Source organism: Rhinolophus sinicus, chromosome 5 (assembly GCF_057876585.1).
Source record: "Rhinolophus sinicus isolate RSI-liver-muscle chromosome 5, RSI-T2T, whole genome shotgun sequence".
In the NCBI taxonomy this organism is placed as follows: Eukaryota; Metazoa; Chordata; class Mammalia; order Chiroptera; family Rhinolophidae; genus Rhinolophus; species Rhinolophus sinicus.
Genome location: NC_142505.1, coordinates 77,565,874 through 77,581,891, shown reverse-complemented (window position 1 = coordinate 77,581,891; position 16,018 = coordinate 77,565,874). Strand labels below are relative to the sequence as shown.

The 16,018-nt window shown below is 41.4% G+C and overlaps 1 protein-coding gene and 1 long non-coding RNA gene across 2 annotated transcripts; both read left to right on the top strand.

Moving 5' to 3' along the window:
* Positions 1-252: 252 nt before the first annotated feature.
* LOC109451759 (uncharacterized) lies at positions 253-6,683 on the top strand. Its single transcript, XR_002138021.3, has 3 exons — positions 253-493; positions 3,189-3,316; positions 5,772-6,683. It is a non-coding gene; the product is annotated as an uncharacterized LOC109451759 (long non-coding RNA).
* Positions 6,684-9,121: 2,438 nt separating this feature from the next.
* On the top strand, positions 9,122-15,340 carry XTBD1 (XRN2 binding domain containing 1). The gene is made up of 3 exons (XM_019740297.3): positions 9,122-9,427; positions 10,699-10,798; positions 14,981-15,340. The coding sequence occupies exons 1-3, from the start codon at positions 9,189-9,191 to the stop codon at positions 14,990-14,992; spliced, it is 351 nt and encodes a 116-aa protein (XP_019595856.1). The 5' UTR covers positions 9,122-9,188; the 3' UTR covers positions 14,993-15,340.
* The last annotated feature ends 678 nt before the right edge of the window (positions 15,341-16,018 follow it).

Here is a 16,018-nt window from a genome sequence, read left to right as displayed (position 1 = left end):
ACAGAGAAGCTCTCCTCAACCAAGCTCTGAAATCCAGAGAGGAGGTGACTTCCTACAGAGGCCATATTTGGGGTTGATCACTGTGGAGAGAGAGAGAGAGAGAGAGAGAGAGAGAGAGAGAGAGAGAGAGAGGGAGGGAGGGAGGGAGGGAGGGAGGGAGGGAGGGAGGGAGGGAGGGAGGGAGGGAGGGAGGGAGGGAGAGAGAGAGAGTGAGCGCTCCCTTGGCCCCACCTCTCCACCCCCCACCACTTCTCCAGGGCAACAATCACTACCACAAACAGTGGGACAACACCTATAAGACACTCAAAGGAAGAAAAGTATTGGCCAAGCACTCTATCTAGCCAAACTGATCTTCAAGTATAAGGCCTATAGGCAAAATTTTAAAACCTGTGAGAAATCAGGAAATACAATTATCATGAGCCTTTTCTGAAGAACCTACTAGAACCATGGACCAGCAGTCTCAGCACCACTGAGCAAGCCTGAAGAAATCCAGGTAAAAGGCCCTTCTTTGAGCATTGAATATATTTAACTGTAGAAATAAGAGTAAAACAAATACAGAGATTAGGGTGACAGATCAGAATGCAGATGTTACATGTCTTAACATTGTGGAAATTTCTCACTGCTAATAAAAAATTGGAGAGATAGAAGACAGGAATAAGAATGAGCTCACTGATCACCTCAAATTAACTGATTCAAAGGATAGTATTTAAAGTTTCCAAATCAAGTAGAAGTTTAAGCATATATAACATATTGATAGTTTAAGCATATGTAACACGATTGATAATTCTACTGACTATATAATGGAGAAGGAGTAAAGGTAGAGGATGAGATTACAAGATAATTTTGCTGTTGCTCATAGTAGGCAATCAAAACATACAGTCCCCAAAGAGAATGGGTTAACAGTATTTTTATAAAAGTAACTTCTAGAACAAAAATATAAACCTTCCTAAATATCAAAATCACATTAAGAAAAAGGGCAAATACATAATGTAAATACAACATAAAATAATATAACAGAATTGAGACCAAATATATCTGTCATTTCAATAAATATTTCAATAAATATAAATGAGTTTAACTCACCTATTTTTAAAAATAGTTTTCAGAATTGATTGCAAAGCCTAATCCAACTATAGGTCGTATATGTATAAGACAAAATAATTTATAAAAATTAATAATGAAAGGATGGGCAAAGAAAGGCATACCAGAAAATTACAAACATTAAATATCTTAATATCTGACAACACAGAATTCAGGACAAAAAGCTTTAAGCGAGATAGTAAAGAGAAGTACTTTTCAATGCTAAAGGCTACAATCCACCACGAAAATTTAAGTTATAAGTATATATGCACCAAGTAATACAGAAGGAACTTTCATATAATAGAAACTATAGAGATGCAAGGAGATTTAGACAAAGACACACTAATAATAGAAGACTTTGACTCGCTTTTCTCAATCTAAAACAGTTCAGTGGTCAAAATTAAATGAGGATCTAGAAGTCCAAACAAAATAATAAAAAAAGTAGATGCTTTGATACGCATCACACATTGTGCTATGAAAATAGAAAATATACTTTCTTTTCAAGTGCTCTGAAATATTTGTGCACACACAAAAGATTTATATGTTAGGCCAAAATCAAGCCTCATTAAATTCTCACAGTAAAAATAATATAGATAGCATTCTATAGTAATACAATAAATACTGACATTTATAACATATTCAGAAAACAAACAAAAAGTGCCCTTCTATTTGGATATGTGTGTGTGTGTGTGGGGGGGTGTTCTATATTAAATAACTCCACGATCAAAAGGAAAATAGAAATTCAAAACTGCAGAATTTCTAGAAAACAGTAATGATGAACATATAGAAGAATGTATGCATATAAAGTAGTACTCAAAGGAAAATTCATAGCCTTAAGTAATTATATCAACATAAATGAAAGAAAAATAAATTAATTAAAGCAGCTGACTCAAAAAGCTAGAGAAAATATTTTAAAATAATCCAAAGGAAAGAAAAATTAATAAAGATAAATACAGAAATCAATCAGTTAATCTAATGAAAATACAGTAGAACTTATAAATAAGCTTGTTCCTAGAAAAAATTCGATAAATTAGGTAAGTTACAAGCTAAATTAATCATAGTGAAAAGGAAATGTACTGATCCCCAAATAAGAAATTACAAGTGGGAAGTAGTAACACAAAGTTTAGAAAGTAAAAAACAAAACAAAGCAAAACAAAAAAACCATAAGCAAATATCTTACACAATTTTATGCAGATAAATTTGAAAACCTATATGAAATGTACAATTTCATCAGAAATCTAGATAGAAAAGTAAAATAGACCAATTCGCATAAGTTTTTTCAAAATAATTTGAATAAATAGCATTAAGTATAAATATATAGACATAATGTATAAATTATAATAATACTTTTAATAAATAATTTTGTCAAAATCATTTGACAAAATTTGTCAAATGCTCCTCTCCCCACCCCCCAAAAAAGCCCAAGAAACATCAGGCCCATTATTTTATAGAGGAATTCTACAAATCTATTAACCTTAAAAGAACAGATCATTCCAGTCATTTTTTTAAATGCTCCATAGCCTAGAAAAAGAAGAAAAACAAATTCTTTCCATAAAGCAAATATAAGTACATAGATACCAAAATATAATAATGACTGCAAAAATAAAGAAAAACATAGGCTAATCTCATTTTAAAATATCGATGCAAAAATCCTAAATAAAATTTTAGCAGACAGAATTCAAAAGCACACTGAAAGTTGAATATATTGTGACCACATGGAGTTTATTCTAAGAATGGAAAAAAGGTCCAATATTAGAAAATCTACTAATATAAATAAACCATCATATTAATAGTTCTAAATGGAAAATCATATGACTATCTTCATAAATACTGAAAATGCATTTGATAAAATTAAATACTTACTCTTGATCAAAAACAAGACATTTAATAAAATGGGAATTAATGGATACTTCCTGAAAATGAAAAAAATGTTTTTTTCTCAGCAGAAAAGCAACAGTTTGCTTAACAGGAAAATACTAGAGACATTACTGTGTATGTTAGACTTAGTAACCAATATAATGTAGACATGAGAAAACTATTAGTGGTAAAAGAACTGAAGAGAAACATTCTGGATTATTTTTTAGAGTATTCTCTAAAATTCTCTTAAGGTTTCCAGGCCCAAAAGAATTAATGAGGAATATTCTAGAAGATAATCTTAGGAGGTGGAGGAAAGAGGAAAAGCAGAAAGAGGAGGAAATGGAAGCAGACGAGGAAAAAAGAAAAGAAAGAAAAGAAGGTGTGGTGGTTTTGAACTATATTCATTTGACACTCCATTCAAAATGTGGAACCTAAATCTCTTGCCCCTGAGTGTGTACTGGACTTAGTGACTGGCTTCTAATGCATAAACTAGAAGTGATGGTATGTTACCTATGGGTCCGTGTCATGAAAGACATAGTGGTTTCTGCCTTGCTCTTTTTTGGTTCACTTTCTGTAAAGGAAGACCCCCCTGCCAGGTGAGGACACTCAAACAGCCCTGTGGAGAGGTCCATATAGTAAGAAACTGAGACCGGTGACAAACAGTCGTGTGAGGGAGCCATCTTGGAGGTGGCTCCTCTAGCCCTAAACAAGCCTTCACATACATGAAGCATCAGTCAACAATGTACTGAAACCCCATCAGAGACCCTGAGCCAGAACCAGCCAGCTAAGCCCCTCCTGCATTCCTAATTCACAGAAACTGTGAGATAATAAGTGTTTATTGTTTTAAGTCACAAAGTTTTGGAATAATTTGTTATGCAGCCATGTAACTAATACAGAAGGCAAAATAAAGTCATTTTCAGGTTGACAAAAAGTGAGCATGCCACTGGCAGACCTGTACTAAAGAAAATGCTAACAAATTTTTCAGGTAGAAAGAAACTGAAAACAGACGCAAGGTAAAAGATAGAGAAGGAATGAAGAACAAATAAAGTGGTAAATATGTGTATAAGTCTAATGGTTCGTCGGATTTTAAAATATACCACAACAAGACCTAAATAAGTGGAGAGATATACCATGATTATGGATTGGATAATTCAATATTGTTAAATGTTAATTCTCCCCCAAATTGATCTATAGATTCAATACAATCCCAATTAAAATCCCAGCAGCCTGTTTTTCTAGAAATTGGCAAACTAATACTAAATTTTGTATTGAAAAGCAATAGACTAAAATAACCAAAACAATTTTGTACAACAACATAGTTGGAGGACTCAAAACAATCTGACCTCAAGACTTACTATAAAGCTGCATAGCTGGGTTGGTAAACTATGGCCCATCAGCCAAATCTAGCCTGAAGCCTGTTTTTGCAAGGCCCACAAGCTAAAACTGGCTTTGTACATTTTTAAATGGTTGAAAAAAGAAACAAAGAAAAGTGTGCAACAGAGATTATATGTAGCCCACCCTTTACAGAAAAAGTTTGCAAACTCTTGAGCTACAGTAGTCAAGACAGTATGATACTGCTAAAAGGATAGACACATAAATCAATAGAACAGAATAGGGTCCAGAAATAGACACACACATGTATGGCCAATTGATTTTTGACAAAGGTAGCAAGGTAACTGAATGGAAAAAGGATATAGTCTTTTCAACAAATTGCACTAGACCAATTAGACAATCATCTGCCCACAAAATAAAGAATCTTAATTTAAGTTGGGAGACAATTGCCCATGGGTCTCTCACGTATCTGCATACCTTATGATCTGAGTTAGACACTAACTCCCCTTTTGCTCCAAACTGTCTTTTCAAGGATGTGTGTCCACAAAACAGCCTGGAGAGAGTGGCAACCTCTAGAGCAAAAGGGCAAGTTTGTTTACTGTCCAGATAAAAATGTATTGCTCTGGGGCAAAGATTGGGCAGGTCTGCTTGCAGTCCTTTATAAAAGATTGATGTTGCCTAAGCTTGGGGTTCTTCCGCTGTGACACAAACCCACTGTGTGTACCTGTTTGTACTTCATCCACCCTGTGGGACCTTAGGGACAAGGGGAACCAATGGAAACATGAAGCTCATGCTGCTTGCTGTGCTATAAGTAAATAAAGTTCTTTGTTTCTGTCTTAGGAGGCTTATGTTTCCTGCCAGCATCCATTGAAACTGGCAGGGTAATTTGTTAGCTTGCAAGTAGGGTAAAATCTTATATCCTTTATCGCTCTTGACAATCCATACCTTGCATCATATACAAAAATTTACTTGAAATGAAGCATAGACCTAAATGTCAAACCTAACACTATAAAACGTTCAGAAGAAAACAAGAAATTTTTATGTCATGGGGCTAGACAAAGATTTCTTAGCTAGGACCAAAAAGCATGACTCGTAAAAGAAAAAATAAATTGGATTTCATCAAAATAAAAACTTTCGTTCTTCAAAAGACACTTAGGATTGTTAGGGCAGTCAAACTATTCTGTATGTTACTAAAATGGTGGATAGATGTCATTATACATTTGTCAAAATCTATAGAATGAAAAAAAGCAACAACCATAGAATGTACACTGCCAAGAGCGAACCCTAATGTAAACTATAGATTTTGGATGATGTGTCAGTATAACAACTATACTACTCTGGTGTGAGAAGCTGATAGCGAGGGAGGCTGTGTGTGTGTGGTGTGTGTGGTGTGTGTGGTGGGGGTAGTGGTGAGGCATACGGAAACTATCTGCATTTTCCACTCAATTTTGCTGTATACCTACAACTGCTCTAAAAAAATAAGTCTTTTTTTTTTTTTAAAGGGCAAGGGGTCTGAATAGACATTTCTGCAAAGAAGATACACAAATGGCCAATAAGCATACGAAAGATGCTCAACATCATTAGGAAAATACAAAACAAAAACACAGTGAGATCACACTTTGTACCCACTAAGATGGCTATACTCAAAAAAGGGGAAAATAATGTGTTGACAAGGGTGTGGAGAAATTGGATTGGAACCTTCAAGCATTGCTAGCGGGAATGTAGAATGGCATGGACACTGTGGAAAACAATCTGTAAGTTCCTCAAAAAGTTGAACATACACCCAGCAATCCACTGTATATCCAAGAAAGTTGAAAACATGTTTACAGAATAACTTGTATGTGAATGTTCACAGCAGCATTATTCATAACAGCCAAAATGTAGAAACAACCCAAATGTCCAGCAACTGACGAATCAATAAACAAAAGGTGGTCTATCGAGGCAATGGAATATTATTCAACCATGAAAAGTAATGAAGAACTGACACAGGCTCTACAACATGGATAAACCTTGAAAACATAATATAAGTGAAAGTCAGTCATAAAAGACCACATATTATATGATTCCACTTGTGTTAAATGTGCATAGTAGGAAATTCATAGAGACAAATAGAATAGTTGTTGCATGGGGCTGGAAGGAAAGAGGAGTGATTGCTAATGGGTACGGACTTTCTTTTTAGGGTGATGAAAATGTTCTATATTTGTGTTGGTAGTTACAGAAATCTGTGACTACACTAAAATCACTGAATTATATACCTTAAATGGGTGAATTTTATAGCATGTGAATTGTATCTCAATAAAGATGCTTTAAAAAAAATAAAGTAGGAAAACTGAGCTTTGTCTATATAAGTAAGCACTCCACTCTAAGAATATCTGAATCACAAATACAAGTTAGAAACAATAAACTGAGCAGTAATTGAACTTGACACAGGGTCCTGTAAAATGTCAATACTGACATTTTTAGACTACTTCACATTTTGAAAGTATAATGCTAACAATTTCATATAATAAAAAAAAGACTTATTTGTACATTTCGGGATTCTTATAATCTGCATGCATGTCTCAGTATGTTTGTATGTAGTTACATATATGCTTATCCCATCATTGTCAAAGATGATTCTAAACAAGCTACTTGTGCTGGATGACCCCTTAGCTCTTTCACACCCCTGTGGCCAAGTTAGCTGTATAACTGCAGCTGCTGATTACAAAGCCCGGGTTCCTATTTCCATGGTATAATCAGGAGACCAATAATTTGGTTCAGAGAACGCTTATCAACATTAAGTGTTTTTCAAAGTTTGGTGAGCCACAGGTGGAATCAATTACCTAAGGCCTTGACTCTGAACAACCAGTGATGGGCCTGGGAATCTGCTATTTTAACAAGCCCCTCAGGAGATGTGATTTGTACTTAATTTGGGGAGCCCCTGCTCTGGGCACATATTCCTGATTGCTGTAGAGAAGCTGAGTCTGTATGAGGTTTCACAGCCCTGTTCACTTTCTCCCTGCTCACCAGGGTGAAAATTGCAGGACTCCCTTTTGTTAACCATAATGGGACGTCACTGAGCCCAGGGCTGGGTCTGCAGGCATAGTCTACTCATAAGTCTGCATGGTATTTCCATTCTCTCTGGGGTTTCTGCCTGCTGGGGGCCCTGACATCCTATGAGAAGCTGCGGAAGCAGCACAGGGCACATAGTTGGCTCTACCTCTGGGCCCCACTCACAACATAGGGCCTACACTGGAGCCCCAGATCCTGGACTCAGGGCCGGCTCTGTACCTCACCCCATATCTAATAGATAATGATGGGGAAGCCTGTTAGGTCAATAAGCTCTCAAAGTTAATAGAGGCTCAGGCGATTTTCCTGTGTGGGGACAGAACCCCAAAAAGCAGTTTCCAGGCTCTCAGCCTCACAGACAGGTGCTGGCTCAGGTAGTAAATGGCCAACTGTGATTGCATGGCCATCAGCTGTGGCTAGTTGGCCGTCAGCTGTAACCAGTGAGCCATTGGCCACTAATATAACTGCTGTGGCTACGCTAGCAGAGAGAAGGAGAAGAGAGAAAGAATGGGGGCTAGCAAGAAGATGGAGGCTGGGCTGGCAAGCGTGGATGGCGGTTTGCGGACAGTGTGGATCCAGCCTCCAGTGAGAGTATAGTGCCGCCAGAGAGAATATAGTGGTATGACTCCCCTACCTATGGCTCCATGGGTGTTCCTTTTTGGCCTCACCATATCCTGCGTGCTTGTGTGGGGAGCGGGAGCAGAGACCCCGCAGGCTGTCCCGCACGACAAATGGCGCAGCAAGCAGGGTCTCCCGCACGACACCTGTTACTGGACTTGAATGCTTCCAGGGATGGGAAATTCACCACTTACAATGGCACTTTTGTCTCTCAGGGAGTTTGTGACCTAACCCCAGAACAGACAGTGGCGTCCTGCCAGCTCACCTGCTCATCTCCTCTGGACACATCCATTCTGGCTCCTTCCAACATCTTTTGGAAACAGGTGTCACTGCTCTGGTTAAAATCCTTCAGTGGCTCCCCATTCTTCTTAGAATCCAGACCACAGTCCCTATCATGGCCTACTGTCCTTGTTGATCTTTGCAGCCCCATCTTCTCCACTGTCCCCTATTCTAGGACCCTGGCTGCAGTTCTCTTACCAGGCCAGGCTCTCTTTCCATGGCCTACTCCTCTTTATGTAGTTAACTCCTGCTCATCCCTCAGCTCTCCAGCATCATTTCCATGACTCCCGAGTCTGGGCCAGGTCCCTTGTTTATTCATGCTTCTAGCACTCTGGTCCTTTCCTTATTAAAGTTTGTCAACGTTGAAAATTTTCACTTGAGCAGTAGGCATTTCACTAATGTTTGCCTCCCTCAGTAGATGGTCAAGTTCATTAGAGCAGGGCTCTGAGTTTGCTCTCATTGCAACCCCAGCACCTGGCAAAGGGCCTGGCAGGTATTTAATTCGATGGATGACTCACTCCACGAAGGTGGGTCACAACCTGGGTGGGGTGTCGAGACCTCTGGGAATCAAAGACAGACCCAGAGCAGCTACACATATAAGTCCTCAAAACAGAGGAAATTCAACTGCAGGCTGGGTACCCAGGGAACCCCCAGGGCAAGGACACAGCACAGCTCTGGTTGGCATCCAGCTGCCGAATGGGAGAGCAGCACCCCGATTCTGCGCTTGGGGGCCTCAGGTTTCCTACCGGTTCCCCGCGGGGGTCGACCGAGAACGGCCCCTGCGCTCAGCAGCCACTGGCCGCGGAGGTCCGAGGGGTCGGGCGGGTCAGGCCGCCGCGCCCGGCGAGGGCGCTCCAGGCCGAGTCTCTGGAGCAGTCGCGGCCGCCGGGGCCCCTCTAGCCGCTGGGAGGCGACGCAGTGCGTGTCGGGAAGGCAGCGGGAGCGGCCGGCCCTCGGCGGCGGCGGAGGGCGCCATGGTGGGTGGCGAGGCGGCTGCCGCGGTGGAGGAGCTGGTTTCGGGGGTGCGGCAGGCGACCGACTTCGCCGAGCAGTTCCGTTCGTACTCGGAGAGCGAGAAGCAATGGAAGGCCCGCATGGAATTCATCCTGCGCCACCTGCCCGACTACCGAGACCCGCCCGACGGAGGCGGCCGCCTGGACCAGCTGCTGTCCCTCTCCATGGTCTGGGCCAACCACCTCTTCCTGGGTTGCAGGTGCGGACCACCGCCGGCTGGCTGACCCTGTCCCCTGCCTTGCGATCCGTCGCCCTCGCTCAGGCGTGACCCTGCCCCCAACCTCCAGCTGCAGTGGCCAGGCCTACGGCCGATGCCCACCCTCGCCAACAAACCCTCAGTTTCCTCACTTGGAAAATGAGTTGTGATGACTGCAGTATTAAAGGGTGAAAAGCACTTAGTACAGGCTGCCATCTAGCAAGAGCTCAATATATGCTGGGCGCTAAAGTTCCCATTGTTATTAATATTGCCAGTATTAGCTCTAACCACCTTTGCAGAGTGCATTTTGAGTCCATTAGCTCCTTTCACTGGCAAATGCAGAGACAAACCGACCGAAACTGGGATGCCCCAATTTACATATGAAGAAACTGAGACAAGGGGAGGTGATATTCCTAGGACCTTGCAGCTTCTGGCAGGATTGGTCAATTTTACCATTTATATCTGGATGTAATCTGTAGCCCTAGCCTTTTTCTCCCCACTCCCCAGGCTTCTGGACCCTGAGCAAGACCCAGCCTTTGCCTCACTGCCTTTCCTCTTACGAAAATAATAACAAGATGCCTCGCACCCTCCTTTATCCCTCCGTGAAGAAGGTGGAAAATCTCCAGGTTCCCACATCTTTTCCTTTTAGCGTTTCCTGAAATTGTGTTAGGATAAGATGACTCGGGCTAGTCCTGGCTTCAGTGCTCCTTATGTCTGTGTGACTCTGGTCACATGGCCCCTCTTGCCCTAAGCCACTTGGTGTTGCTTTCAGATGTTGGGGGTTATCAGAACAAGATTTGGGGAAGCAGTACCAGTGGTATCCATCCCTTTTTTATGCTTTCTAGGTGGCCCTGGGAAATCCTGGTTAACAGGATCCAAGATTTGGCAAATGTCAGAAAATTGGATCAATGAGCAAATAATGTTATTTTCATTAGACCAACACTCCATGTGTTCAAAAAGTAATTTTTTGGCCCTCATACCATATCCACGAATATGTACTGCCAGATGTATGGTGCCTCTATTTTTGTAAATCTTTTTTGTTTGTTTTGTAAATTTGAAACACCTGCTCTATTGGCATTCCTGGCGCCACTTCTGTGTCCCCAAGCAGGAAGAACTGTTCACTACCTGCTGCTGAACATGCATTGGTTTGTCCTGTGGTATCAAATCAGTCCTCTAAGAATTGAGTTTATAGTCCCATTGCCTGCAATTTGTTAGCCCTATACTGACAGGTAATTTTTCTAAGGTTTTTAACCTTACTACTTTTTATTATGCAGTTACAACAAAGACCTTTTAGATAAGGTGATGGAAATGGCTGATGGGATTGAAGTGGAAGACCTGCCACAGTTTACTACCAGAAGTGAATTAATGAAAAAGGTAAACAGGATTTCCAAGTGCTTTTGAAATGGAACAAAGTTAACAGCCCCTGTGTTTATGATGATTTATTAGAGTGTATATTGTTTCCTGAATGCTTGTTTACCCAAAGATCTAAACCCTTTCATTTTTATTTTTCTGTAATTGGTGTAAACCTTTTTATATCTAGGTAACAACTCAGTGTGATAAATTATGCATTGTTGATGGAGTAACACATAAACTCAACCTCTTCATTTCCTCTAGGAACATTGTTTTGAGCTTCTTGCTTGATTTTTAAAGAAAATGTTGGCTAGTTTCCCACTTATTAAAAAGTCTTGCTGGTAACATTAACTCATCCTTAACCCAGCAGGCTAGGGCCTGACCAGTCTCATTTGACCTCTCCAGCTTACTTGCTGATTGGAATGTAGATGGAGTAATGTCCACACATCATAGCTGTTCCCTATTTTGCAAGGCTTGATATGAGGCTGCGCCTGTAAGAGCCTGGTATCTGGATCCCGGGGCTAGAGCCGTGGAGAGTGTGGCAGAAAGAAGCCCCAGTGATGGGGCTGGGCAACCTAGCTGCTCTTCAGAATTCCCCAAGAGATGTTTTTTCTCATTTGCTCGGGTCTCCAAACATTTCTTTCTTTAGCACTTTACCTAGGCCTCTTTTAAAGCAGATTATAAACTTCTTGAGGTGGTGCCTAAAGTTTTAGTCTTTCTAACTCCAAAATCTAGTATAGGCATACCCCAGAGAAGGTGCTCAGAAAATGCTTACAAAATTGACCAACGCGATAGGATAAATGGCTGCTGGCCTCTTTATTTGTTCTGCTCTCCGAATCATAGGCAAGCCCTTGCCTCACCCTATTTGGAAGGCAGGGCATATAAAGAGGTTCCCTTTTGTGTGGTGACCAGAAACTAATCAAATCCTCAGCTGCCCAGAAAGTCCTGCAGCCCCAAACAGCGCACAGCCCACTTGATTTCAGATAGTTTTCCTATAAAAGTACTCATCTTAAAATCTAAACCTGGAATCAAAAGTTTCAGGTTGATGTTCAGGGGCTGTTTTATTTTTTAAATCCTCTGTTAACAGGAGGCTACTGTTTTTTGGCAGGGAACCATGTAAACAGGGGATTTGTGACTGTTTGGATCTTCTCATGTAATACTTTAAAAAAAATCTCTGGGCGATCAGTCCTTCAGGGCCCCAGAGTGGTGCGGTTCCTGGGGCCCCGCACGGGCTGGCTAGACGGTTGCTGGCTGCCTGAGTGTACCCCGCGGGGCAGGGGCAGGCAGGGAATAGGGTGAATCTTTACTTCCTAACTGCTCGTCGCAGATTCCTTCCTTGCCTTTTTTCCCCTAAGAGGTATTCTGTCCTCCCTAAGACCTTGCACATCAATTTGCTATTACCGTATACTTCTGTCTTGTAGGTAGTCATACTCTTTCCAGTCGTGCCAGGCTGTTAGAGATAAGTCACTTCATGATATTTGGGCTGCAGCCCCCAGGGGAGGCTAAGGCGCTTTTGTAATTGATATGCGTATCCCTAACATTATCCATAGACCTGTGTGAGGCAGCGTATGTGTGTGTGTTGGGAAGGGTCTCTGTTCTACATTGTAAAATGGTCTTGAACCTCAAAAGGGTAAGGACACCCTGCCCTGGGATTGTGACAGTTCATCTTGACCGTCATTGCAGTGTTAGCCTCCAGAATAGAGTCCTCAGGCATGCACCTGGCGTCCCTGAACTGTCATCAAGACTGATCGTCAGCACCTACCTACCTTAAAGAAGCCTGCAGGGAGCCTAGGTTTCTGTAGCACTTGTGGACTACATGTGTTTCAACTGTTTTCAAATACAACTTCTGTTTTCTTAGTAACCAAATTTAATTTTAGACTTTTGATGCCACTGAAAATGAAACTCACTTGATCCTGAAAAGTGAGGTACTTAGAGGGTGCAGAGTTTTACCAGTTGTTAAGACTCTTCTAGATAAGCCCCTCCTGAGAGCGAGTCATCTGATCTGTGTGCCATGACACACCTGAGTGGTGCTGAAGGCCATCCTTCTCCATCGAAGGCGACCTTGAGAGCCCAGTGGAGAGAGCTATAGGGACTTCGCAGCAGTTCTTTTGTCTCTGGCCTGAGGTTTTTGCATATAACAGAGGCTAGCACACCTAAGCAACATGGCCAGCCCAGAGGCAAAAATAAAAACAAAAAACCTTGATGTTGAGCCACGCACCTGAAAATGTCTGTTGTAGTTCTGCCTAGAATTGGTCCTTAGCTCTAAAATTAGAGTTTAGTTGGGTTTTAAAGCTAGCTAGCAAGTAGAAACGAAATCACCTGTCATTGTTGGTGTCTCAGGACTGGACAGTAAAGATGACTTAGGGACATAAGCTCTTTAAGGTAAGATTTTAAAAATACTTTATGGTTATTCTGCAGTTTTGAGGCAAGTACATCTCCCCTGTCTGTCCGACTCTTTTTTTTCCCCCTGAGAAAAGTGAGCTTTAGTCTCTGGAGGTATTTGTCAAATAGTTGCCGCGTATGATTTTTCTTTTGAAAGACGGGGATTCAAACACAAATATATTGAACGAACAATTTCAGTTATCTAACAGCCATCCCTTGGGCACGTCCCTGTGGTTGACCAGCTTTACCCACTAATGAGCAATAATTAACAAATAAGCAGCAGCTCACTCGGGGTGTCATTACTGTGACTGTCAGCATTAATATTTCCAAGCCATTGTCTTAAGGAGAAAGGGGAGTGAGTTACTAGGAAGCTGTCATTATTGGCTCAAAGAATTTGTCAACTTAATTACTTGTCCATTTTCCCTGAAAACAGTTTTATCCAAGAGGGAAACTGACAGAATGGAAAGTGTATATGAAATGTGACAGAGAAGTTAGAAAAACAAGTGTGCCTGCATTTCAAGAGGTTCTTTTGGGCGGCTGGTTAGCTCAGTTGGTTAGGGCGCGATGCTGATAACACAAAGGTTGCCGGGTTGATCCCCGCGTGGGCCACTGTGAGCTGCGCCCTCCTTAAAAAAAAAAAAAAGGTTCTTTTTTGTGCATTACGTCCAGTCTTGGCAAGCTGTAAGGTAATGGAGCAGCCACTCCCCTGGTGGAAGGAGATGTGATTCTAAGGTGGCAGGTATTTGTGGTATTCAGTTAAATCAGGTTTTGTCTTGTATCCCCAAGATAAACGCACAGTGGAGCTACCTTTTCCCCTTTATCCACTACTGGAAGCCAGAAAACCCGACTGACCCCACAGGCCAGTGTGTTGCCTGGTGCCCAGGGTGAGTGAATCACCTCCCAACACCATGTATCCAAGTCCATACTTGCCACAGCCAAAGCCAGTGGCAGCTGTTGTGCTACTGTAGTCATGGTCTGTCTTACCAGAAATTTGAGAGACAGTTTAGGGCCTCTCCTTCCCTTTGGACTAATGATGGCTTCTTTAGGTGATACTGCATTCTCCTAAAAGGAGAAAGGCTTCTTGTATTTTGCTTTCACTGAGGAATTTTACTTTTTCATTTCACAAAAAGACTGGAGCTACAGGCTTAGTTAAGAAATAGGTCATACCTTGAAAACACTGATTACTAAAAAGACTCTCAGATTGATTCATTTGCACTGCTAGATGTTAAGGAAATCCATTCAAATACAAGGTGACAGTCAAAATGATTTCTTCCCACCCTGCTTAAAAGTTGTCTCAAGCCAAGTTTAAATTTATCAAAGGTGCTAGGGAGTACACAGGAAGAATATGTGTTGTAATTCACCACTATTTGAAGACAAGCATTTACAGTTTCTAATAGTGTGAAATCCAGAAATAGATAACCTTCACATCTCCTAAATATCCTGACTCAATGTGGAATGTTGCGAATTACTACCTGGATTCAACTGATTTTAATTTAGAAAAAGTGTTTGTGTGATTCTGCTTTTAGAGCCCTTCATTGCAGAGCATGCCAGGAAAAAAGTTGTATTTGAAGTATTTCTGTTACCACTTTAAATTGCGAACATTTACAGATCACAAATGACAAGACAAAAAAATTAGGTTCTGGCTTTCAAATGGATGGTATGGGTCAGTGTTCTGCTGGATTTTCTGTATGTAGTAGAAGATTAATAATTTCTGAGTCTACTCACCATCTGAGTAGTACATAAATATTGCATAACTGCTGTATTTTAATTTATGAATCCGATTCACTGGACACATGGCTATGTAACTTTTTTTTTTTCCTCCAGCATCAAAGCTAAGGCAGAAGAGTCATCACATTTTCATCATCAGCTACAGGCTGAGAAAGGAGGCTGGGATGAAAGTGACACTGGCCACAGAAGGTCTCTTAAGACTCCTGGTACTATCAACATGGAGGAGAGAGGCAGCTGAAAGTGGCATTTTAAAAGGTCTCCTCCTTCTTCCAGTAGCTGTCACTGTAAAAGTATGCATGGATATTTATGTATTTATAAATCATGCCATTTTTTATTTGGTTTTTGAATATCAGTCAGACTTTTTGTTAAAAATGTGTATTTTTTTTATGTTGATGTAATAATGGCAGGTAGTAGATTTTACAATTCTATTTCTCAACAGTGTACCTTTAAGTGTAATTCTGTTTTGTGGTCGTTTTTTCCCCCACTGATGCAAACCAGATCCCTTATTTTCTTATTTCTGTCTGAAGTTTATGCCATCCATATACTCCACTGCCACACACTCCTATTTTTAAGAGATGAGTGAGAATCAAACCTTAGGCCTCATCAGGGACTCACTCATCAGCTCATGGGAGGAGGCCGCCTACAAAAAAGCATTTGCCTTTATTTTAAAACTGACCACACAAGACCCCACAGCTTGGTCCGGGCAGCCAGTTGATCCACAGACCCCTGGGGCCCTCCCAGACGGCCGGGGAAGCCCACATGCCCCTTTTCTGGCGGGGGCCTGTGGCGCCGCTCTTCTGCACTTGAGGAATGGCCATGCACACAGCCCCCCCAGTAACACTTGAGTGCAGTGCTGCTTTGCCCTGAAACTCGGGTATTAACTGCCTGCCCCCTTTTAGGGAATGTATCTCTTCTTTATCCCTTCCCGTTCCTCTTTCTTATTTAGTACCCATTATTAAGTATTTATTTCCAGCCATAAATACTGAGACAGACTTCATTTGGGGACAGCAATGTAATAGCCAGTCACAGCAGGATTCACTCGTCAGGGGCCTGGTCCTGGGGATGGTGATGAATAAGACAGTGGACCCTGCCTTAGCTTCATCTACTGGTAAAGCCGGGTCATTGAACAACTGG

Excerpts from the sequence above, each read along its gene's own strand:
- XTBD1 (XM_019740297.3), top strand. The coding sequence starts at position 9,189 with ATGGTGGGTGGCGAGGCGGCTGCCGCGGTGGAGGAGCTGGTTTCGGGG. Across the intron at positions 9,428-10,698 it reads CACCTCTTCCTGGGTTGCAG|TTACAACAAAGACCTTTTAG; the intron begins GTGCGGACCACC and ends TTTATTATGCAG.